At 49.6% G+C, this 24,706-nt stretch overlaps 3 protein-coding genes across 4 annotated transcripts in view; all 3 read left to right on the plus strand.

Annotated features, from left to right (window-relative positions):
* LOC146708601 (striatin-like) overlaps positions 1-11,834 on the plus strand; it is a 35,721-nt gene extending 23,887 nt beyond the window's left edge. Inside the window, exons 5-18 of one of the 2 annotated variants that reach the window (XM_085460559.1) lie at positions 791-961; positions 1,038-1,173; positions 1,888-2,050; positions 3,804-3,917; positions 4,992-5,135; positions 5,216-5,352; positions 5,586-5,761; positions 7,134-7,181; positions 7,285-7,406; positions 7,494-7,661; positions 7,789-7,929; positions 8,460-8,561; positions 8,645-8,731; positions 9,027-11,834. In XM_085460559.1, coding sequence (XP_085316685.1) covers positions 791-961; positions 1,038-1,173; positions 1,888-2,050; positions 3,804-3,917; positions 4,992-5,135; positions 5,216-5,352; positions 5,586-5,761; positions 7,134-7,181; positions 7,285-7,406; positions 7,494-7,661; positions 7,789-7,929; positions 8,460-8,561; positions 8,645-8,731; positions 9,027-9,196 — 1,879 coding nt within the window. In that variant the 3' untranslated portion in view covers positions 9,197-11,834. The remainder of the gene's footprint in view (positions 1-790; positions 962-1,037; positions 1,174-1,887; positions 2,051-3,803; positions 3,918-4,991; positions 5,136-5,215; positions 5,353-5,585; positions 5,762-7,133; positions 7,182-7,284; positions 7,407-7,493; positions 7,662-7,788; positions 7,930-8,459; positions 8,562-8,644; positions 8,732-9,026) is intronic. The other variant, XM_085460560.1, reaches the window with a different exon arrangement.
* Positions 11,835-12,164: 330 nt separating this feature from the next.
* On the plus strand, positions 12,165-18,261 carry LOC146708602 (BTB/POZ domain-containing protein 3-like). Its single transcript, XM_085460588.1, has 5 exons — positions 12,165-12,341; positions 12,664-12,885; positions 13,196-13,286; positions 15,321-15,439; positions 15,520-18,261. The coding sequence occupies exons 2-5, from the start codon at positions 12,746-12,748 to the stop codon at positions 16,550-16,552; spliced, it is 1,383 nt and encodes a 460-aa protein (XP_085316714.1). The 5' UTR covers positions 12,165-12,341; positions 12,664-12,745; the 3' UTR covers positions 16,553-18,261.
* A 1,397-nt stretch (positions 18,262-19,658) lies between these two features.
* On the plus strand, positions 19,659-24,495 carry acaa1 (acetyl-CoA acyltransferase 1). Its single transcript, XM_085460608.1, has 12 exons — positions 19,659-19,943; positions 20,491-20,584; positions 20,673-20,730; positions 20,800-20,879; positions 20,956-20,998; positions 21,616-21,714; positions 22,064-22,144; positions 22,427-22,617; positions 22,690-22,869; positions 23,085-23,140; positions 23,868-24,013; positions 24,095-24,495. Exons 1-12 carry the CDS (start codon positions 19,758-19,760, stop codon positions 24,168-24,170), a joined length of 1,290 nt encoding a protein of 429 aa, XP_085316734.1. The 5' UTR covers positions 19,659-19,757; the 3' UTR covers positions 24,171-24,495.
* The last annotated feature ends 211 nt before the right edge of the window (positions 24,496-24,706 follow it).

Below are 24,706 nucleotides of genomic sequence, written 5' to 3' on the forward strand. Positions count from 1 at the left end.
TTGAAATCTGACAAATAAATAAAATCAGAGGTTGTTCAGAGCTGCTCGAGCACAGTCAGGTGTGTTCTTCCTGTTTGTATGCTCGCACACCCTGACCCGCTCTGTGTCGGCCTGGTGTTGGAAACTGCTGCTGCCCTTTAAAGAAGCTGCTCTGTTCATAAACTTGTGGTCGGTCAGTGGGAACAGCGAGGCACGGCTGCTGCAGGAGGACACTCGGTATTCAGGAGTCCTCTAAAGATCAGGAGGACTGTTTTTCACTCCTAATCTTCTTGACGAGCTGGTTTGTTAGTCCAACCTGCAGTCCTGCAGGTACAGGTGAGGTGGGATGACCCTCGACCCCTTCTCACAGCTGGGGTTACTCTGGAGACCTCCAGCTGTGGTGCATCTGTTTGCACCTGCGGTGTTTCTTTAGGAGATGTGGCTGCAGGGTAACAAAGTAAGCCAAAGCTGCAGTTCCTCTAACGTCCACCAGAGGCAGCAGTGAGTCAGCCCCCGCAGGCTCTCGTGTTAAATCTTTAAGGCAGAAATAAACATGTTTGCAGCCTGATGTTTAAGTTTAAGGCTTAAAATATGGACGTCTGTTCGCGCTGTTACTGTCACCTTTCATAGCTCAGCTAAACGTTACCGTAGCCTCTCGATCTACAGCAGTTTGGGTTCAGCTACCGTTCAGTCGTTTTAGAGAGCTGTTGGTCGTCTCGTACAGATCAGCTGAGATCAGCCACGTTAACCTCGTGGCTGCTGTCGCTCCCTCAGAAGCTCTCGCTGACCTCGTGTCCTGTCTCCGGCTCAGGTACCTACAGGAGGTCGGATACACGGACACCATCCTGGATGTGAAGTCTCAGAGGGTGAGGGCGCTGCTCGGTCTTGCCGGAGACACGGGAGACAAACCGTCAGACAAGAAAACTGAGCCGATGGTCAACGGCACCGAGCCGTCCTCGCTGAAGGACAGCGGCATGGTCAGGTACGACGCCAGGAGGTGAAATAAAAACGCCACACAGCAAAGCGTGCGTCGTTACAAAACCCCGTTTCTCCCGCAGTAAGCCCGACGTGTCCGACTCGGCCACCGTGCTGGAAGCCTTCAAGTTCATCGAGAGCGCTGCAGCAGAGTTCAGCGACGAGGACGAGGACGAGGACAGCGAGGGGAGGGACAAAACCATCCTGGACCTGGCTGCAGTAAGAGGCTGACACACTCCCATCATTTCACTTTTTCTTAATGTATGAGATTATTTTCACTCTCTGTAACTGTGGATGAAAGTGTGCATTCCCAGTTTCCACAGGGTCTCTGTGTGGCTGTGCCTGCAGACCCCGATGAAGCCCGCTCACTGTGAGGAACGTGTTCCTGTGTGCTGACTGCTTCGTCTGTAACGGAGAGCACAGGAATGTCATTAGGATGTTCCTCATCTTACAAACGCGAGTAAACCACAGCTTTCAGTCTGTAAAAATCTGGAAACGGCACGTTTATGTTTTTCATGTCCAAACTGAGACCACGTGTGATTTTTAAGTAATAATATTGTCGTCATAAGAAGCATTTATGGAGCTCGTGTGGGTGCTGCAGGTGCTGCCCAGCATGGAACTCCATCATCTCCACCATCATTGCTTGGGCTGCATATCTGCGAGCGCTCGCCTTCAGAGTAAAAGCTGAGCCTGTTGAAACGTGTGTGCTTCAGCAGTAAGACAAGGCTTTTACTTTGAAGGCGAATGTCCTCAAATGGCAAATATTTACAGATTCGTCGGTGTCTTCTGGAGCAGGACGGTTTCCTCCTTGTAGCCACTTTGACGCGCCGACTGACAGCAGTCACGTTTCTCCCGCTGCGTGACCTCCGGGCACGTGTAAAACTTAAAACCTGTAAACATCAGCTATAAAAACGTGGCTTTACCTTTGCACAGATGGTGAGAAAGAAACACTCGTCAACGCCGTCTTCCACGACCTCTGACCTCAGCGATGACCTGGACACGGAGGAGGCGCTGAAGGGTTTTGATTTCTTGGCGAGTCCAGACGAGCTGGACGGATCGCCCGAGTCAAGGAGCGGGGATGACAGCGGCGAGTGGGGTGAGTCGCCCGATGGGTTTCAGAGCATCAGAACGTTAGCGAGTGAAGCTTTAACCACAGTGGTAAAAGACGACTCCGGAGTTCAGAGCGTGAATGCAGGAGGACCCGCAGTCGCGCCCTGTGGAACTCCAGTTTCCTGTCTACAGCGACCTGCAGGTCACTGGCAGATTTGAGGCAAACTTGACCTTTAGAAACTTTTCTTAATGTTAATAAGTTGGAGGAGTGAGGTTAGAAAGAGCAAACAGGAAGTGTCTTTGTTTTGTCAAGCATCCGTGCAGCACCTGTGAAAGCTGTGAGTTTAATTCTGATCGTTTTTAAACGAGTTTGTAATAAAGTTACGTTTCAGCTCTTTTTTGCAGACGTCTTTTTCGTGAAGGTAAAACAAACCGAAGCTCGTCCTGACCCGCCGTCCTCTGTGTTTACATAAAGAAACCCTTTTTCTGCTGTTGCTTAGCAACCAGTCCAGTGTCATTCGGCCAATGACGGAGAGCTCCCCACGCGCTCGGTGATTCAACACTCGAGTCGAGATAGTAAAGGAGCGCTGACTCAGTGCAGCGGGTCTCACCGCAGTGCTGTGTGCTCACGGCGTGAAAGGCCGCAGCGCCGAGCTTCGTCTCCGCTTTAACGCCGTTTCCATCTTGAAGTGCGGTCTGTGACGCTGCCTCCGCCTTCACACTGAGATATTACAGCAGCCGAGCGCAGATAAAACCCGTTTGGCTGCTCGGTTATGATGGAGCTGCCCGTCTCAGCGCCATCGTCCTCTCACCTTTCATTCAGCTCGCCGTTACCATGGCAGCTTCCGTCACTGCACGCTTATCTGTGGAGCCCGGTGTGCCATTTGACCTTGTACAGATAATGCTTGTCCCCATCAGACTGCTTCTACACCTGTGGAACTGCGCCCCCTACAGCGGAGGAGAGGCAGAGTCTGAACAGCCGGTTTACTGTTTAAAATGTAGAAGCTCATGAACAGAAGAAGGTGAATAACTGCAGGATTAACAGGAAACAGAATAAACTGACTGCGTCTCGACTCTCATGGTTTTTTACAGAAAGCATCCTTTGTCTCATGACTTGAGCGTGAAAAACACCTTTAAGCTGTTCAGACGGCGCAGATCAACTCGCTGCATCACGATGTGAATGTTTGATTTCTCTGATGATTCACTGGAGGAAATGTGAAAAAAGCGCGTTCACGCTTTCAGCTTCACGTGGGACGAAGCGTCCAGCTGATTCCTTCTGGGTCTGAGTGTTTTCTGCGAGGGACAAAAACATCGTTAATCCTGGACCCGCTCGTACAGACACAGATTCAGCACATTTTTAAAGTTGATGTAAGACGGTGAGCAGATTCTGTGAGGTCGCCTTCGTCTTTGGTTGAGGTTATCTGGGATGAATGGTACAGGAGGAATCTTTGCATCCTTCTCGCCTGTAGGAGGCGCTCAACTCGCTGCCTCTGCAGCCGTCGTCGTGTTTCCGCGGGACGCGGTTAGCCGAGGTTTCACAGGAGGGAGGGACCGCTGGCCTGGCTCTGCACACGTGTGTAAAGCACAGGGGGCGCCGTAGAGCGAGGTCAGCTGGCAGATGAAAGCGACAGCGTAGCTGGGCTACCCCCGTCTGTCTGAGGTTCCTCGCTCGTCATCACGTCTCCCTCAGGGATGGATTTGAACTGTACTGCATCCAGACACTCACAACATGTTTCTGCCTCCCCTCCCTCCCTTCTCCTCCCTCCCCTCCTCCCCGCCTCCTCCCCTCCGTCCTGTAGAGAAGGAAGAGCAGTCTCCTCTGGGTGAAATGGCCTGGGATGTGGACCAGGGGCTGATAGCCCAGCTCAAGGAGCAGTACAGGAAGGAACGCAAGGGCAAGAAGGGGGTGAAGAGTAAGTCGTGCTGCAGGCCTGTGCTTCATCCTCCCTCCTCACCCTCTTTACCTTTTGTTCCCCTCACCCTCTTCCTGTAATAATAAACTATTTATTCTCTTTTCCACCTCTAAGTTTTCCCTCCTCACATCGCCTCAGTCCCATCACTGGTCCTCCGTGTGTCACATGTTAGATGGCAGCTTTGTTATTTGGGAAATCTCATTGGAGGATTCGCCTCCACCCTCTGTTTGGTTTATGAATGAAGCTGTCGTAGCATCCAACCGTTTCAAGGGTCAGTTAGGAGGCTGTATACAAAAGATGAACAGTCGAGGGACGACAGTTAGCTGAGGTGAAGTCTAGCAGACAGCTAGCAGCTGCAGGTGACAGTCAAAGAGGCCACGCCCCTCATAATGCAAACTTTAAATGAGTTATCAGGTTACAGAGAGATCAAACAGTTTGTGTATCAGGCTGTAAACACGTTTGTTTCTGCTGTAAAGTTTGAACACGAGTCTGTGGGGACTGACTCACTGCTGCCTCTGCTGCATGTTAGAGGAACTGCAGCCACTGAGGCGTGGCGCTCTGGTTGTGCTGGAGCGTAAGACGGTGGAGTGGAAGGTTGTAAGACCTGAGCCGCTTTAATGCTCACGCCGTCCAGATGTGCAGATACCACAGTGTCCTCCTTCACAGCTGGACCATCAGTGTGCTTTTCAAACTGAGATGATTTGTAGGAAACTTTATTGCGCTGTGGAAACTGCGCCCTGGTTTGCGTCAGGTTATGTTCTTTGGGTTATCTTCAGGTTTTTTTACTTCCTGTTGGTTTCCGTCCGTGCTCGTGTTGCGATGGCAGCGACTCATCTGCATCGTGTCGCCGTCTGTCCGGCAGGTTTCTGTCCTTCCTGCTCTTCGCTCGTCTTCTTTGTTTCTCTGCTTTTGTTTGCCATCGATGCCTCGCAGAGCCGCTGCCGCTCCTTCTTTCCATCTTCACGTTTCACGTTTTATTTTTCATCTCTCCCTCCAAACGTCGTTGTTCTCCCGCCTTCATCGGGCTTCCTGTCCCCTCCTCATCCTCTCTCGTCTCTCTTCTTCCTCCTGCAGGACCAAACCGGTCTAAGCTGCAGGACATGCTGGCTAACCTGCGGGACGCCGAGGACCTGCCCTCCATGCAGCCGGCCGTGACGCCCCCCTCTCGGTCGAGCGTGCCCAGGCTGAACGAGCACGAAGTCGGACGCCCCGATGATGGTAGCCCTCCCTCCGTCTCGGCTCAGCGGTCATGTGTGAGTGACGTGAATGTTCAAACGTTTCCTGTTTCCGTCCTGCAGAGGCGATGACGTTCCTGCCGTCGTCGGGGAAGTCGTTCATTCTGGGCAGAGTGGACGAGGCGGTTTCTAACGAGCTCGGATTGGGAGAGCTGGCCGGACTGACCGTCGCTAACGAGGCCGAGGGCCTGATGTACGACGTGAGTAACGTTAACCTGTCACAGGCTGCTTCAGGCCACGCCCCCTCGTGGACGTAATCCCAGAAAGAAAAGATGAAGAGCAGCGAGTAAAACCTGATTCCACTCGTGGTTTGTTTTGTTTTGAATATTCAAGGAGTGTTTCCACAGTGCTCCTGCACCCTGACATAGAGCTCCGCCCCCACAGCTGATTCTAACCTATCAGAGAGCTTAATGAGACCTTTTCCCTCCCTCAGATCGCCAACAACAAAGATGCACTGAGGAAGACGTGGAACCCGAAGTTTACCCTGCGGAGCCACTTTGACTCGGTGCGCAGTCTGGCCTTCCACCCGGTGGAGCCGGTTCTGGTCACCGCCTCCGAGGATCACACCCTCAAACTGTGGAACCTCCAGAAGACGGCGCCCGCCAAGAAGTGAGACTCCACGTTTTGCCATCACACACGTATTCTCTGAAACAGGGCAGGGACAGCTCAGTAGGCAGAGTGGTTGTGTAGAGTGGCCCCATGATCGGAAGGTCATGGGGTCGAACGGCGGCGGTCCCCCTGAGCGAGATACCGCCCCTGAAGTTGAAAACGCTCTGAGAGGGACTGCTGGCCTGGCTCGTGGATCCAAATGTAGACTCTGCTAACGTAGCTTTGCATGATTCCTCAAAATAATCCTCCTCTGATTATGATCCTGAGCCTCGGTTTATCCCCTCTGTGAAACAAGTCGTTGTAGCTCCTCTCCCTTTAACCCTTTAAGACCTGACATAGAACCAAGTCCGCCAGAGCTTATATTATATGTTTACCTGCTGTGGAGCCATTTTTTGGAGCATTTCAAGCTGCTATACATCAATACAACCATTACAGCCCAAATTGTAATAATATGTCTGCATTAGGTGCATAGTAATTACATAAATTGCAAAAAAGTGCAATAAACTACAAAAAAATTGAAAATCTTTTTGTTTTTTTAACATATATTTCTAGTTGGAGAAATTTAAGAGGCTTATCCCTCAAAACTGTAAATACAAAAAAGTTTCACAAACTAGTTTTTGAGTGTCTTCATAATTTTATTTTTGAAATACACAAATTTTTATACACTGCAGGAAAAACAAAAATAAATATTATAATGCAAATTTGCAAAAAAGCAGCATATGCATCAAAATAAAATATTTCCAGCAGTGCAATATGAGTCCTCAGCATCCCAGAAACGACACAAAGTCATAAAGTCAAACATAACTTTTAAAAACACCAGTATAGGCTCATAAGGCCCTGATGGTAAAAAAACTACATTTCCGCAAAATGACATCACTTCCGGTTTCGGGCAGGTCATGGCGGTCATGTGATAGTTCACGCTGATAGACGTAGGAAGTGTTACAAACAGCTGATCAATCGGCAAAGCGTGTTTCTGGAATATCATGTTTTTGTTGCTGCAAGTGCTTTTATGCAGTTTTTGCAAAGCTTTATGTGGAAGGAAACCGTGACCGAGGACAAGCTGATGGCATCAGATGTAAGTACAACTCCTCCGGTTTCATATGCAAAAAATTTTTTATTGCGCTAGCTTACGTGGTTGCAGAGCTACTGGGATTTAAAAATAGTTACGCAAAATGGAGCGTGTCCGCTCCGACCGGCTCTAAAGGGTTAAGCAAACTTTCCTCTGATTGGCTGCCCCTCACAAACAGGTTTAAACTGCAGTTGGGCGGGGCTTCTGTGGCATCGTGCAGTCTGCAGCCTGAGCTGATGTTACAGGACAAACGAACACGGCTTTTAGAAGCCGGCGGTCTCACTCCTCTGCTTCGGTCCTCAGGTGCGCGGCGTTGGACGTGGAGCCCATCTACACATTCCGAGCCCACAGGTGAGCGTGGGAGCGTTCCCAGCACCGCCCACCTTCAGCCCGACTCCATTCATGCGGTCATAAAACCAACGTAAGTGTCTGTCATTCTGATTTCGTCCTGTAGCGGAGCCGTGTTGTGCGTCACCATGAGCTCGAGCGGCGAGCAGTGCTTCAGCGGGGGCGTAGACGGCACCATTCAGAGCTGGAACACCCCCAACCCCAACATCGACCCCTACGACTCGTATGGTACGACCCGGCTCCTCCCAGCACACGCCTTCGTCGTGCTCTGTGTTCACATCTTCACGTGAGGATTTGCTCTCGTTTCCTCTGCAGAGCCGTCCGTCCTGCGGGGGGCGCTGTGCGGTCACACGGACGCGGTGTGGGGTGTGGTCTACAGCTCGGCTCACCGCCGCCTCCTCTCCTGCTCGGCCGACGGGACGGTGCGGCTGTGGAGCGCCGCCGACACCTCGCCGTCTCTCGCTGTTTTCAACGAGCGAGGAGGTAAGAGAACATCTGTGAGAACATCTGCACCGCAGCTTCAAGGAGGCGCAGTTTTATGTCCCTTTAGTTACTCCTCGAGGAGGAGGAGCTTAAGTGGCGCTGTGCTGAGTCTCTGCCTCTCTCTCAGAGCTCGGAGTCCCGACCTCGGTCGACCTGGTGAGCAGCGAGCCGGCTCACATGGTGACGTCCTTCGACACCGGACACATCGGACTCTTCAACATGGAGACGCAGCAGCTCGTCCTGAAGCTGGAGTCGGCCGGTCCTCCAGGTACGACCACGAGCTCGGCGAGTATTTACAACCCGAGAACAAAGAGCGTGAATAAAAACAGACATTTTACTCACGACAGAAACACGTCACATGTTCAAACTGAGGAAACGAACCGTCCGCGTGAGTCTGTTTATCCCCGATCATGTGACCGACCCGCTGACACCCGATCAGCTGCTGAGGGCTCCTCCGGCCGTCTCTTTCTAAAAATGTCTCCGCTCCGTTTTCTTTGTTCTGCTGTGAGTAAAATCTGAGTTTACGACGTTTGTTTTGCTCGTCACTCTGCGTCCCAACGGCGTTTGCAGAGCTCCGCCTCTAAATCACGTTCACCAATGAGCAGGATGAAGCAGGCTTCAGATGTGTCGACGAGAAGTTCGCAGAGACTTTCGTTTGTGCGTCTGCCAGTTAATTCTGCTGCCGTTTCGAAGCGTCATCGGTGTCACGGCGCCGTCCGCAGGCCGAGCTGATGCTCTGACGCTTACACGTATTTACTGCTAATGTTCTCCTTCCTCCTCACGCCCGCCTCCACGCAGAAGCTCCCTGCAAGATCAACAAAGTGCTGAGCCATCCCACGCTGCCGATCACCATCACCGCTCAGGAGGACCGCCACATCCAGTTCTTCGATAACAACACAGGTACGCTGTGACGTGTCCTCAGCTTCGCTTCTTTCGTTGCCTCGCAGATCAAATGTAAACTTTAACCGTGTTTCAAACTGAAGGTAAGCTCATCCACGCCATGGTCGCCCACCTGGACGCTGTCACCAGTCTCGCTGTGGATCCAAACGGCCTTTACCTCATGTCAGGAAGTAAGTATCCGAGCGCACGCCAGCTGGCACATCCCATAATATTATCAGACTTTATAAAGAGCCTACGGGTACTTCCTGTATTTATTATTTTCACTCTAAGAGCTCTGGAGTAAAACGCGCTGTTCTCACAGCCGAGCCAATCGCAGCATCAGGAAACCAGGAAGTGTCCGTTTATGATGAAAAACACAAACGTATCCATGTAACAACAATAACAATCGTTTGTTTGTCCTGTAACGGCCTCCATCTTTATTTACAGTGCTGCTCTGTGCTGATTGGCTGTCTCTCTTCCCGTCAGGTCACGACTGCTCGATCCGTCTGTGGAACATGGAGAGTAAAACCTGCATCCAGGAGTTCACAGCACATCGTAAGAAGTTCGAGGAGTCCATCCACGACGTGGCGTTCCATCCCACCAAGTGCTACATCGGCAGCGCCGGGGCCGACGCGCTCGCCAAAGTCTTCGTATGACCTGAATGTGGTCAGCTGACCGCCCCAACGTTCTCGGTGGGGTTCTTATTTTTGGACAGATGGAGGTCGCTTCCTCTGCAGAAGGTGACCCCACTCAATCCCCCCCACGCCCCCCCCTTTAAGATTCTTCTCATGTTAAGCCCCGCCCCCTGCTGGACTCGGGCTGGCCTGGATCCACAAAACAAACTGACCTCTGAGTGAGGGGAAGAAGTTATCACGCGGTAGGCCGCGGCGTGTGTTCTCCCTCGAACAGCTCCGGGCTCGCCGCAGACGTCTCATCGTAATGTGCCTTCTTTCTGTCGGACGCTCAGAAGAAACCCGAGACGCCGGAGACGAGTCGGGACGGGGAGGTGATGGCGGCCAAGTTTAACCTTCACACGACCTCCGTTTGTTAGTCTGTCCGTCCTGAGCTGAGCGGCGGCGAGGACAGTCCTGGATCTGTCCCCGCCTTTAATGTGCTCCACCTGAGCCACGCCCACACAGGCAGGAACTTTGGCCCATCACGGTCGCCGTCCCTAGTTGGGTCCATCAGGTTCTCGTCCCTGCTGTTGGCGATGACTGGCGCTCGGTGGGAAGCAACATTAAAGAGAATCGGCGCCTGATTGGCTCCAGCCCCAAACATCCGAACATGAAGGTCCTCACTGGAGAGGGCGGGGTTAACCTGAGAGGGCGCCACCTGCTGGGTCTGAGCAGTAATCCTTCACTGGACAACAGAGGCCGTTTGGCTGCACCTGAGCTCTGATGGGGTTTCTTTGGCTCCTCCTCCTCCGAGACGCTGCTCATCGATCTCTGATCCGCTGAGCGCTCTGTTCCAAACCCTGAGCGGCGCTAACAGGGACTTTTTGGGAAACCTCACCTGGAAGGTTCTCCTCACTCACTCACGGGTTGTAAGATATGTGGCTGCTTTTGTGGGCGTGACCCTGCGGCGACGCTTTTCTCCCCAGAAATCAGACGGATCGGCCCGGACGCCTCCGACTCATCCCGCCGCCTGCTGTTGCCAATGCTAATTACCTTCTTGTAACATACCTGAGTAACACCTGTGCTGCGCCCGCAGATCTGCTTTCCAGCTCGGTTTGTGCGCCGTGAGGCGGATCTTTTTTATTCTGTTTTACTTGAACGTGTCGTTTCTTCTTTTCGGGGTTTCTGCTGATGTTTTAACGACTTCTGTGTTTTTGAACCAAACGCATCGTCTCAGAAAGCAGCTGCTTCCCATCGTGGTGTGAAACGGTCGGCGTGTACAAAGACTTAACAGATATATGTGTGTACAGTTTTAGGTATTAAAGCAAATCTATTTATTAACTGGTGTAAAGAGCGTATTTAGGGCGGTTTCAACGGGTCGGTGAGCAGAAAGTTCAAAGGTTGAGTGTTTCCTGTAAACTCGTGTGGAGCATGAATGCAGTCTGTACAGAGACGTGAACGCTTCCTGTAAAAGCTTTTTATCCACGACTTTCACCTTTACCTGCACGCGTCTGTGTTCAAGGCTGTTTTCAAAAGTTTTGTCCGCGATACGAGCGGGCAACTTCCTGTTTGGTTTCCAAAGTAAGGGCATATCCACACAGTTGGCTGATTTCTGCATTAAAATGAATCAATTCAATTCGTTTTTGTTTTTTTCTTCCATAAAAGGAAGTTGTGGACGTTTTCAATCCTCACTGCCTCATCCCGTTAAACAAAAACAACTCATCGGTTTGACAGATTGTAGAGCGTCTGCGTCGTGTAGTCGTGTGTCGAAGATAACAAACGTTTGATGGTTTTCAGCTTCTTAAATGTCTCAGTCTTTTCTCAGTGACGACAGCACAGCTTTAGATTGAACACGTGTGATGGCAGCTTTTATTTTTATGTTGCAAAGTTGCCAAAAACATTCATAGTTTGTTGAAAATGATGTTCAGCTGCCCGCTGAGAGCAACATGGAGTCAGCGCTGAGTTCCTAAATGGTTCAGAAGTTTAAAGATTTGTACTAATCTGCACAGACGCCGCTCGCTCACTTATGAAGCTTCTGTTGCCCAAAATTAGTTTCAGTTTGTCGTCAGTCTTTCATACGTCTTCATCTGGATGAACTGAAGACTTTCAGCTTCACTGAGTGTAACTGATTAAATTTGCTCTCCTTCCTGTTCTGTTCTGCCGGGTTTTCTCTCAGCGCTGACAGAAACCTGCAGAGCAAAACAAGCAGACTCACACTGGAGCACATTTATGATATTTCTAAGTCTGGTGGAGCAACAACAGGTTTCAGAGTGTGAGTTTTGACAAAGTGCACAAAATGTATATATTTTAATTTGCTTCCATCATATCTTTAGTTTATTTTAAAGCTGAATAAAAATGAATCCTGACTCCTTTAACAGAGGCCAACATGTCCTCCTGTAACCACGTCTCATTGCTTCCTCTTCGGTGATAAACTCGGGGACGCGGCTCCGTCTCTGTGCAGTGTTTGCAGATGAAATCTTCTGTGAGCTGAACTCCAGACTGAATCCTGCCTGTAAACTGTGGATGTGTTTTGTTGTGAAACTGCAGGAGGGACGACGGGAGCTGCTCGGGCTGTACATACAGTTCACACACTGTGTTTTGGCTTTTTTGTGTCTTTTTGCCTTCAGAGTGGGAGAGTGACAGATTTATCAGTAACAATAAAGAAATATGTTGTATATCATCCTGCGTGGTTTCATTGTTGTTTTCTAAGTGTTGACGGGAACGAGAGACGGAAAAACAACACTCTGAAGTCGGTCAGTTTAGTTTCTCTCAGATTATCACATAGGTTTGGTTTTTTAAAGATTTTCTGCTATCTTATTGGTTGATTTCTTGTTTATCTAAGTCTCGACCACTATAATTATTATTGACCAGACTCTGTAGTTAGACTGGCTATCAATTATTTTTATTATTTTATGTAATAAATATTAACAGTTTTAAGCTGCTTGTTGAAGGTTTAAACCAGGTTTTTAAGCAGCGCTGGTCCGCCAGGTGGCGCTGATTCGCCTTCAGGCTGGATTCCCAAACGGAAACGAAGAAGCCTCTGTGTGGCGCTGCTGCGCTCTGATTGGCTGACAGGCCTGCGGCTCCTGCAGGGAATCAAGAGCTGCTCCGCTAAACGCACAAAAAAAGCAACACACCGTGTTTTATGAGGAGGAAATAATTGAAAGCACATCTGTGCGGCTTTACGGTGAGTGTTAACGCACCGATTTAACAAACGGCTGAAGTTTAGAAGCGAAATGAACTTTTTAAAGTGGCAAATAACTCAGTTAGCTTAGCATAAACCTGCTAACAAACGGAACACGTTTATAAGATGAGTTTTTATTTTGGACTCCGGGGTCGGGCTGCCTGCTCACACCGGTTCGGGGTTTTACTGCTGCAGATTTGTCATTTGTTGTCGCTTTTATTGAAACACTTGGTGAAAGTATCGAGATGTGTTTGGCTGTGCTAATGTTAGCTCCGCGCAGCTAAAATCCTGCGGGTTTTAAGCAGACTCTGGTTTCTCCTCCCAGCGCTCCTCTTCTCCTCTCCGGCCTCCAGTGGCACCGGCTCCCCGGGCTGCCATGAGCGGGTTCGCGGTCTGACTGCAGGACGATGGCTGCGGAGCTGTTTCCCACCAAGAAGCTGGTCCCGGCCGCCTCCGTGCAGCAGTACCAGCAGCAGAACCTCACCAACAACAACACCAGCATCACCAGCTGTAACTGGCAGGGCCTGTACCCCACCATCAGAGAGAGGTGGGTGTGTGGAGGAGGCCGAGATCCAGCACTAGAGAGAAAGGATTAAAATTCTCTCCGAAAAAGCCAGCAGCGGAATTTAAAAAGCAAAAGACTTTTTAAAAATTACTTTAAAATGCTCGGCTGCAAGAATGTGAGAGCCCCGAGAACGGGTCCTGGATGTTTAGTTCACCCTCAATCATCATGCAGCTTTCTCAGACACACATCCAGCATTTCTGTATTTGAAAGATGAGTTTGCAGGTCTGACAGGTTGCTCCTGCTTTGGTGTCTTTTCATTAAGCAAACCCTCAAAACTGCTGTGTTCTTATAGGAATTCAGTCATGTTCAACAATGAGATGATGGCAGATGTTCACTTTGTCGTGGGACCACCGGGGGGGACGCAGCGGGTGCCCGGACACAAGGTAACGCAAACACTCGACAGTTTCAGAGCACAGAAGATTCTGCTCAGCACTCACAACCAGCTCGCTCCTCAGGCAGCTTTATCAACTCTAATGCTTTCAGCTGAGTCTCTGCAAACGTTAGGACATCACCGCCTGAAGGTCAGAAATACAGTGAGGAGCACAGACTGGTCTCAGTAAGATCTCAGAGCAGGCTGAATAAGGACATCTGTGGTCACATGATTCTAGCTAAAGACTCAGCTGATTTCTGAACACTGGAGCGATCAGTAGTTAATGAAAGGCTGTCGCGGTTTAGCAGAAACCATGTTCGCATGGAGCTGACTATAAAACCAGAATATCACAGCAACACAATAACAACAAACAGCTTCAAGGAGGTTCGGGAAAGAATGGCTGCAAAAGAAGACAAAATATTCATTCACAAATGTCCAGACCATATGAAAAAACAAGTCCTTTAACATGCGTTGGGTCATTAACCCACTGAACCAGGTTAAGAGTCCGTTAAAGCGAGGAAGTCTTTAGCAAAGGGGTCATCCTTACAGCAACTGTGTATGATAAAATCACCGACAATGAGAACACAACCAAATTTAAAAAGAACCGAACCTAGGAGATCAGCAAAGTCCGTGATAAAACATTTGCTATATTTAGGCAGTCGGTAAACCACCACGCAGAGTGTGGTCGTGGATGCAGTCATCTCCGAGGCTACGCCGCCACTCCTACCAGTAATCCTTGGTGAGCTAAAAGCGACACAATCCGATGGAAGAAGATCGGAAAAAAGGATGAGCTCACCAGGACAAATCCAGGTTTCAGTCAGGAATAAAGCATCAATCCCGTTAGTGGAGAGGAAGTCGTTTAAGAGAAAGGTCTTATTGACCAGCGACCTGACATTGAGAAATGCCATCCGTATCCTAGGGGCTAAATCGCCACGGGTGGTGCGTCGTAGGACACTTAGGTTGCTTCAGCAAAATCCGCGTTGGAGCGATGTTATCCAAACCCCAGCAGGAAAACATGCCACAGGAAGGGAAGGGTAAGCTTCATGGTCAGCCGAGCAGATCGAACGGTGGGTGAGCAACTTAGCATCAGAGCGCTCCTGCAAGGAGGGAAAGAAGATCAAATGTCCAGGCTGGCATGTGGGTAGCCAGTGGCTCTGGCTTCAAAGTAGACCCTGAGGCGAACGCGACGGCCGCTCCTTCTACCGCGTTTCCTGTAGCGTTTCTTGGTTAGGAAGAGGTAGGTGGAAGAAGCCGGTCGGAGGGTCCGGTCAGGGCGGGCTGGCGTCGCCCAGATTCCAGCAAGGATCAGCCCGCGACGAATGGGAGAGTCTTAAATTTAAAAGTGTTTGCCTGTCGTATGTAATCAGTGCTCAGCCATTAGATGAGCATACAACTAAAAGGATCAAAAATACGATGCCACGGTCCATAAAAGAGCGTAGAACAGATACAGCCTTGATCTGCATGTGAACACCAGGCTGTGTCAAATCACTCAGTGAACAGTTTGTCTGTAATCAGAATGTAGAGCATTGCGTCAGTGGCCGGAGATCAGGGCATCTATGAATTAAAGTTTGGTTTGATTTCTGACTGCATGCTAAAGTATCCGTGGGCAACATACCAAGCTTCTCCCCGAAGCATCCGTCAGAGTGTAAATGTTAGCTAGAAAGCACTTAAGAGGGGGGAGGGTGAATGTTGTATAAAGCGCTTTGAGTTCTGCGCTTTAACCAGATCTAGCATCACTGGCTCCAGTGTTTACTCGCCATAAGCCTTCAGCTGCTCCACGCCTCGTGTCTGAAACTCGCCACCACTTCACCCCCGTCAGCTAGACTCAGTTTAAATCTCAGCACATCAGCATCATGTTTTTTGTTATTCCTGGAAGTTTATAATATTGTTTTTATTGGTAATTAAAGTAACCACGAGTGTTGTGAAAGGATATAAAATGCAGTTGTGGTTCTCCTGTTCTTTGAGCTTTGATAATCTCAGGGCGTCGTTGTGTTCAAAGTGTAACTCTCGACTCTGACATCGTCCTCGTTGTTCTCTGTTCTGGCAGTACGTCCTGGCTGTCGGCAGCTCCGTCTTCCACGCCATGTTCTACGGCGAGCTGGCCGAGGATCAGGACGAGATCCGCATCCCCGACGTAGAACCACCGTCCTTCCTCGCCATGTTGAAGTGCGTCAACCTTTGATTTTGTTTACCTCGTTACACAAACACCTGACCGCTCACCCACAACCGTGCCTTTGCCTCCGCAGGTACATCTACTGTGATGAGATCGACCTTTGCGCCGACACGGTGCTCGCCACCCTCTATGCTGCCAAGAAGTACATCGTACCTCATCTGGCACGAGCCTGCGTCAACTTCCTGGAGACCAGCCTGAGTGCAAAGAACGCCTGCGTGCTGCTGTCGCAGAGCTGCTTGTTCGAGGAACCCGACCTGACGCAGCGCTGCTGGGAGGTGATCGACGCGCAGGCCGAGCTCGCGCTGCGCTCTGAGGGTTTTTGCGACATCGACGTCCAGACGCTGGAGAGCATCCTGCGGCGGGAAACGCTCAACGCCAAAGAGATGGTGGTGTTCGAGGCGGCGCTGAACTGGGCCGAGGCCGAGTGTCAGAGGCAGGATTTGCCGCCAACCATCGAGAACAAGCGCCTGGTGCTGGGTAAGGCCATCTACCTGATCCGCATCCCCGCCATGGCGCTGGAGGACTTTGCCAACGGGGCGGCGCAGTCTGGCGTGCTCACGCTCAACGAGACCAATGACATCTTCCTGTGGTACACCGCGGCCAACAAGCCCGATCTGCTGTTCTGCACCAAACCGCGTAAAGGCCTGTCGCCGCAACGCTGCCACCGCTTCCAGTCTTGCGCTTACAGGAGCAACCAGTGGCGGTACCGAGGTCGCTGCGACAGCATCCAGTTCGCGGTCGACAAGCGCGTCTTCATCGCCGGCTTCGGCCTGTACGGCTCCAGCTGCGGCTCGGCCGAATATAACGCCAAGATTGAGCTGAAGCGCCAGGGCGTACCGATGGCCCAGCGCATCATCAAGTACTTCTCCGACGGCTCGAGCAGCACCTTCCCCGTGTCGTTCGAGTACCCGGTGCAGATCGAGCCGGACACTTTCTACACCGCCAGCGTGGTGCTGGACGGCAACGAGCTGAGCTACTTCGGCCAGGAGGGCATGACCGAGGTGCAGTGTGGGAAAGTGACCTTCCAGTTCCAGTGCTCCTCCGACAGCACCAACGGCACTGGCGTGCAGGGAGGCCAGATCCCCGAGCTCATCTTCTACGCCTGACGGGCGGAACGGAGGGCGCCGCAGAGATTCCTGCTTCACTGCCATGTTGACTTTAAAACTGTGGAGTTCTCAGGAAGTTACCGAAGGAAAGACGGACTCGCTGAGCCTCAAAGACGGAACAACGACGACTCGATGGAAACGTGAAGAAACAAGAAGACGTCCCTCCAACGCTGCCTGTGTTCATCGTCTCCGTTATGTAGGAGTTGGAAGAAAAGACGATGGCTTCAGGTTGGTCGGGACTACTTTCAGTGGCAGATTAATCCACAGCTGTCAGCAGACATCACACTACAAACACCTGTGCAATCCTGTCTGAAAGCCCCGTTTAAAGGTCTTGTGTTAGTCTGTTCAGTCCACAGAACCACAGAGGACTTCCACAAGCTGTCGATCATATCTATTGATTAAACACTAAAACTACAATCAATCAGATATTCAGGTCACCAGATAAAAGCAAGTACAGACGAGTGTGTTTGCTTTTAAAAGCCACTGAGATGATCGAACACATCTTTTATTACTCACGGTGGACGTTAACCAGATAATTAAAGAGACACAAGCAGTGATTTGACTTTGTGTGGCTGCAGTCTGAATGTGAACATCAGCTCTGAAGCAGGAGGACAATATGTTCCCTGTAGTCTGATTCAGCTGTTTGTGGGAGTTTTTCCTCTGAGCTCTGTCACGGCTGTCAGGATATTTCGCTCTCTGATCTGGTTCCTGAGCGTTTGATATAAACGTTCACCAGCTCAGCGCCGCGCGACTTTAAAATCCTGAAATTCTGCTCCAGATGTTTTCACCTGAACTGTTTCTCTGTTCCACCCTCACGTTCTTGGGAAGCTTTATTACGGTTCAGGTCTCACTGCGCCCTCTTGTGGTGCCGAGTGGTATTACACGACAGCCCTGTTTGAGCTTCAGCACAGCTGTGTTGGCCTCAGTCACAGCATCTGTTCGTTTCTGCTGAACGCTTTGTTCGTTTTAGGTTTTAAACTTTGTTTTTAAACACAGGAATTTCCAATAATACCTTTTGGTGCAAACGTGCCATAAATAAATAAATAAATAAAGCAGCCCACAAATGCAACTGTTTTATTTTGGTTGGTCAGACAGTTTCTTCTCCTGGAGCAGAGCTTTAAGATTTTTCAGGAACTTGGGGACTTCTTCCAAACATAAACTGGGAGGACTGGGCGAGCAGCGTCTCTGAAGGTTTTCAGTTTGTTGCCTTAAAGAAAACGTTTGAATTTAATAAAATTTGTAAAAGTGAGATTCTTAAACATTCCTGCTGTTGATGAAGGAATCAAAGTTTTATTTTAGTTTGTGTTCGTGGACGGTTCATCACATTCCTGATTTTCTGTTTCTGATTTGTTTGAAGCAATTAAAATGACGTTTCACTGAAATGTTCCTGTGATTTTTAACTCTATTTAAGTTTGTAGTTTAAAATCCTCGGGCTCTTACTTTGAAAATCACATGTGTACCTATGTTATCCTAGGTTTTTGTTGAAGGTGTGTAAATGGATTTCTGTGACAGACACTACTCGTCTTCCTCTTTTTCTTTGTGTAATCTGAAAAATTACTTCTTTTTTTTTTTCTTTTTTTTTTGATCGTAGACGAAGACATAGTTTGTTTGTTTGTTTCCTGTCGTCTGTTTCAGCCAGAATGTGCAGTGAGTCGGCGGCCTTATCGATGTGTTACTGTGACACATTTGGAAATAAAAGGTTTGATGGATTTTTCTCTGAGTCTGTTTTTGTCTCACGCTGAAAAAAATCCCATCTGAACGTTTCAGAGGGAAGAAATGATTCCAGCGAGTCTGTGAATGAAACATGAAAAATGCAGTAAAATTCACATAAAAATGGAATTTTACTGCATTTCCATTAACTTTGATTTGATAAACGAATCAAACCAAAGTTTGTGCGAGAAAGCACAAATGAAATTTGAAGTAAGAAAAATGTTTTCTGATTAAATAAATTATGAAAACATTTCATTCGTAGTTTACTTTTTATCAAATATTTTCTGGTAACTTTCAGGCAGGAAAAGGAGGTCATGAAATCCAAACTTTGAAAGAAAGAATCCAGTTTATTTCACATGATTAGATTACAAACATCAACATAACAGCTTCAAATTCTGACATTTTTCCAAAATGTTTGGGAAACGAGAAAAACAAAAACTTCATTAAAAATTACAAACGTAAAGAGTAAAAATGGTTAAATACTGAATGAAATCATAAATAATCTGACCTTTGGCTCGATGTGAATGAACAAAGATTTACCCTCAATGTTTCTACATATAATAACGTGTTCTAACTTATAATAACGCTTTTCTGTCACCTGGTGAAATATGCTGACGACACAGTTCTCCTGTCACTGCTGTCAGGCCCTCACAGCACCACGAGTTTGTAGAGAGGTGTGACAGCTCCAAACTTGAATGTGAGCAAAACCAAAGAGAGGCGTCGCCCAGAGGGGAGGCATTGAAATGCGGTGGTGACCTTCTCCAGCAGGCAGATGGATCTGGCTGCTTCAGTCACGGGAAGCCAGTGGAGGTAGCTGAGGAGTACAAATACCTGGGAAACATCTTTGACAACCTCCTGAGATTCTCTGCCAACACAGAGGAGATTCTCAGGAGGTGCCACCAACGGCTACACCTCCTTAGGAAACTCAACTCCTTTGGAGTCAGCACAGCCATCATCATGACTTTTTACGATGCCTTCCAGGGAAGCATCATGACCTTCTCCATCAGCCTTCATACAGGAACAGACTGCAGCACACTGCATCAGCGTGCTCTACAGTCATCGGCCTGTCAGAACTGACAGGTTTTCAGCCAACAGGCCTCAGACAGGCAGCCAAAATCATCAACGACCCCTCTCACATTCTTCTCCCCGCATTTCAATGCTCCCCTCTGGGCGACGCCTCCGCTGCATTTCCTGCAGGACCGAGAGGAGGAGGAGCGCCACCTTTGTTACTATCTCACTCTTATTGCCTGTTTATGCCCTGGCCTTATCCTCATCGACATGCTGCTCTGTCGTAACTTAATTGGGGATAATTAAAATTTTCTGATTCTTTTCGTCTGACCTGATAAATCCGCTGCATGCGCGCGCACTGTTTGTCCCTCCGCTCCTCCCGTCCTGGCTTTACGAACCCGGATGTTGTTGGAGCGGACTCTGGGTTCAGAGTCCAGTCTGGAGCCGAACTCCGCTCCGCGAGTCTCCTCTCAGCTCCTCCGCCGTCATGCACAGGCTGAAGATCATTTCCGGACACCTGCCTCCCGGCGGCTCGTCGAACTTCAGGCGGGACTTACGGAGGTCGGACTGCGGCTCGGCGACAGCGGCGAGCAGTCGCAGCTCCCCGGAGGACGTGGTGGTGGTTCACGGCCGCAGGACCGCGATCGGAAAGGCCAAAAGGGGAGGCTTTAAGGTGAGTGCAGGTTACCTGCCAACTGTGGCGAAGGTGAGGCCAGAAAACCACGAAGTTTGCTTTACGGCCGTTTTTACGGTGATTTTCACTGGTTTTAAGCTGCAGTTCCGAGGAAACTTAATATGACGCCCAGTTAAGTCTCTTTATCATTAATCTTACTTTTTATTTCAGATTCTTTTCTTTAGACGCGCTTTATTTAAGCAGGCGGCTTTAGGTTCAGAGCAGCTGTTGTTTGATCAGTTTTCTATTTAGAAACAAAGTTTACATGGATGTAAATACAAAGAAAATTCTCACAACAGTGTTTTATATATAAATTATTTGAATGTGTTGTTTGATATCACGCAGATTATTTTCTGTGAGGCTGACAGCGTGTGGTCAGGATGACCTTTGACCTCCAGTCACAGCGCCTCACTTTATTAATATTTTTAAGGTTGAAATTCGGGCTCAAAGTTTAAACGTGTTTTGCTGTGGTGGGCGCTGTGGGATCTTTATTTATTTTCTGCTTTGCTGTGAATAAAGTTCTGTTTAACTCTTTCCGCACCTCCAGGACACCACGCCTGACGAGCTGCTGAGCGCCGTGATGTCGGCCGTGCTGAAGGACGTCGGACTGTCGCCTGAGCGGCTGGGAGACGTCTGTGTGGGTGAGGCTTTGTCCTTCGCGTCTGCTCTGATGTGTCGGCTGACTCACCTGTCTGCAGGTAGGTGAAGATGTAACCTCTGTCTGTTCAGGTAACGTGCTCCAGCCCGGCGCCGGCGCACTGATGGCCCGAGTGGCTCACTTCCTCAGGTGAGTCTGACGCCTCTGACACTCTCCTGCTGTTTGTCTGCGCTCCTCACCGCTCCGTCCTCCTTTCAGCGGCTTCCCTGAGTCGGTGCCCGTCTACACGGTGAACCGGCAGTGCTCCTCCGGCCTGCAGGCGCTCTTTAACGTAGCAGGTAACGCCGCCGTGCTCCCACTAACCCAACCGCCCGGTTTTTACCCGAATGACCGAATTCTGACCCGTGTGTGCAGGAGCCATCAGGAGCAGAGCCATCGACCTCGGCCTCGCCTGCGGGTGGGTTTAACACTCGATCCAGATGTTGTTAAAAAATTGCTCAAGTAAAGCTGAGAGTTTTAAACATGAAGAATATTTTTCATGTAAACAGGTGAAGTTTAATTTTTTTAAATAAACACACATAATGAACTATTTTACTTTTCTTAGCTAATTTATGACATGTACTATGCCATCGATGTACGGAGGCCCAGTTCTGCCAATAATTACCTCATAATTCATTAAAATGTTTATTATAAACAGTGAGTGAGTAGATGGTCGTGGTTTTAAAAAGTCCAAATCTGTTTTCTTCCTCTAAAAATTCTTATTTGAAATAAAATTAAGGAGTCAGGAAAATTACAGGTTAGACACAAACAGTTAATTTAGATCTCTTTGAACTTTAATCTGACACAATAATAATAATAATAATAATAATATCTGAATTTATAAAAAGTCACATTTGATTTAAAAACTAAACATAAATTGATCAAAAGTACATTAAAGTGGACATACCATAATAATCCTGAGCAGATCACAGTCATGGTCATACACTGGGATTAAGCTCCTATGGCAGCGTGTGGACACGTTAACCGTTTTTATGACACACTGACAGAAGTGATGCGTTTCCTGTTTGTTTGCAGCGTGGAGAGCATGTCGCTGCGAGGGATCGGTAACCCGGGCGACCTGAGCTCCAGGCTGATGGACAACGACAAAGCCAGAGACTGCATCATTCCCATGGGGTGAGACGCTTTATAATTCCAGATGTTGTTTATGATCGTCGACGCGCCGAGCATCGGCGAATCAGATTGTAGATCCTGTCCAGCTGAAAGGAGGACGTTTCATAATTTATTGTTCCTGATTTCGCTGATAAACACTAATTATTCTCACACAGTGCTGCATGTGTGAGCAGACGTTCTGATCATAACCAGCTGCAGAATTTATCCTGAAGTGATTCAAAAATGAGTCGCGTCACTCCTGACAGGCGTCATTTTGTCGGTTACCGTCTATAAAAAGCTGAAATATGACTCCCAGCTGAAATGTTAACGGTTATTTTTGTCTTAACTGAGACGTGTCGTGTTTGTTCTGCAGCATCACGTCGGAGAACGTGGCAGAGAGGTTTGGCGTCTCCAGAGAGACGCAGGACGCCTTCGCGCTCCGCTCCCAGCAGAAGTAAGAACGTCTCAGCAACACGCAAGAATCTCCTGCTCCATATTTTCACTCCACGCGTGACATAAATAATCCGCTCGGTCCATCCCCACTTTAAGGCCAGCCCCCTTTAACTTTCCTCTGATTGGCTGCCTGGAAGCTTCTGTCCCCTCTTCTGTGACATCACAGAGATGCAAGAGCAGAAAAAACTTGAGTGTTTAGAGCAGCCAAGTCAAACAAACTGACGCATGTTTAGGATTGTTTCTGTTTCCATTGCAACCAAATCCCGGTCCTTCCTCCACACAGTGCGGCGCGGGCGCAGAGGGCGGGTCTGTTCGACCACGAGATCGTCCCCGTTACCACCAAGTTTGTGGACGACGAGGGCAAAGAGCGTCAGGTGACGGTCAGCAGAGACGAGGGCGTGAGACCGGGGACGACGCTGGAGGGGCTCGCCAAACTGCGGCCGGCCTTCAAGTCCGACGGCAGCACCACAGCAGGTCAGAGTGCGGGCGGGGCCGCAGAATGAATCTCGCTCAGCCGTCAGGAGCTCACGTGCTCGTTTGTCTCAGGTAACTCCAGCCAGGTGAGCGACGGCGCGGCGGCCGTCCTGATCGGTCGCAGGTCTGCGGTCGAGGCGCTGGGTCTCCCGGTGCTGGGGGTCCTGAGGGCCAGCGCGGTGGTGGGCGTCCCTCCTGATGTGATGGGCATCGGACCGGCGTACGCCATCCCGGCAGCGCTGCAGCAGGCAGGTAGGAAGTGTTTGTACGCCGACGTGTCCTCCTCCGACTTCAGATTAAGATTCATGAAAGACGTAATTAACCCAGAGATCTTTGTTCCAGTATCGTTAGCATGTTTCCTACAGGTTCCTGCCTCCTCCTAAAGCTGGGAGGCGGGGCTTAGCTCACCCGTGAACGTGGAGGAAAGTGTGAGTTTGTCCAACATGTCTGAGTTCTTCTCTCTGCAGGACTCTCTGTGGCGGATATCGATGTGTTTGAAATTAACGAGGCCTTTGCAAGTCAGGTGAGTTCAGAGACGACGTATCGCTTCAGGCAGGTAGCTACTCTCTCCAAACGAACACTCCTGCCAGCAGGGGGCAGCATGTGAGTCTATGTGTGTGTGTGTATAAACTCAATCCCTTTTTTAGTCTTATTGACGGGTCGCACACTGGCGTGGTGGGCAGCACGGTTGCACCACAGCGAGAAGGCGGGGCCTCTCCGTGTGGAGTCTCTGTCTGTGGGGGTTCTCTCCGGCTTCCTCCCACAGTCCAAACAGTCAGTGGGGTTAACTGGTGATTCTAAATTGCCCATAGGTGTGTGTGTGAATGGTTGTTTGTCTCTCTGTGTTGGTGGTGGATTGGCCACCTGTCCAGGGTGACCCCGCCTCTTGCCCTATGGTAGCTTGGATAGGCTGTTAAGGATACGTGGAAGAGAATGGATGGATGGTCTTACTGACCAATCAGAGTCAAGCATGATAACATTGTTTTTAAATAAATATCACAGTGACTCTGTGCGCCACCTTGTGGTACAGTGTTGCAGTACGGCCCGAGTTCAGCTTCAGTCAGTATCTCTTTAACACAGTACAGATAAAGTATGAAGTCATCAAAGCGTTTCCACATGCAGGAATTTACCCTTTGACCTCTCAGTCTCCAGACTTTGTTCATTTGCTTTTGTCTTTTTAAATAAAGATTATCACTTTAACCTTTGGCCTCCACCTCTGTCTCGCTGCTGGTGGTGGCGTTTCCTCTCAGGCGGTGTACAGCGTGGAGAAGCTGGGGATCCCGCCGGAGAAGGTGAATCCGAACGGTGGCGCCATCGCTCTGGGTCACCCTCTGGGCTGCACCGGCGCCCGGCAGGTGGTGACGCTGCTCAACGAGCTCAAACGCAGAGGCAGGAGGTCGGTGTCAACGGTCACGCGTTCGCCTCCTCGTACGTTTGAAAACGTGTTCTCACTGTCGCCCTCTTGTGTTCCCCGCAGGGCGTACGGCGTTGTGTCCATGTGCATCGGGACCGGGATGGGAGCTGCCGCCGTCTTTGAATACCCCGGAGCGTAGCTGCTCAGACTGACCCGTCGCCTGAAACGCATCGATCAGTCGAGGCCCGTCATGTGACCAATGGAGTCGCTTCTGTCTCGGTCGCCCTTCATGTTAAACTGTTGGAACATTTCTAACTGCAGCTGATTCCGTGCCTTTGTTTCCTGATCATTGATAAATCAGCAAAGATCAATAACTCACATTTACTTCCTGCTAGCTGAGCTGCTCAGCACGACTGTGACATTCAGAGCTGCATCAGGTTCAGGTGTCTCAGTGACGCTCTGAAGGACCGATCCAAACCAGTGACTCTGCCTGTAATCTGTAAGAATAAAACATTTCCACATCACCTGATGTCTCTGAGGTCTCGACTGTTTAGACTTCACCGTCCTGTTTCGTGGTGTTCTTTACCACCAGGGTGCGCCGTTAGTGAAACGTCACAGTTTTCACACTGAAGCATCATGGAGGTCTCGTGTTTATTCTCACCACCTCTGAGGTGGATGTGATCAGCCTGGGAGGAGCAGGTAACTTGGCAACGACGGGCATGTCCTAGCAGCGTG

This window comes from Copadichromis virginalis, linkage group LG6, assembly GCF_057382275.1.
Source record: "Copadichromis virginalis isolate Kocher_CV1m ecotype Utaka linkage group LG6, C_Virginalis_male_GT1.1, whole genome shotgun sequence".
Classification (NCBI taxonomy): Eukaryota; Metazoa; Chordata; class Actinopteri; order Cichliformes; family Cichlidae; genus Copadichromis; species Copadichromis virginalis.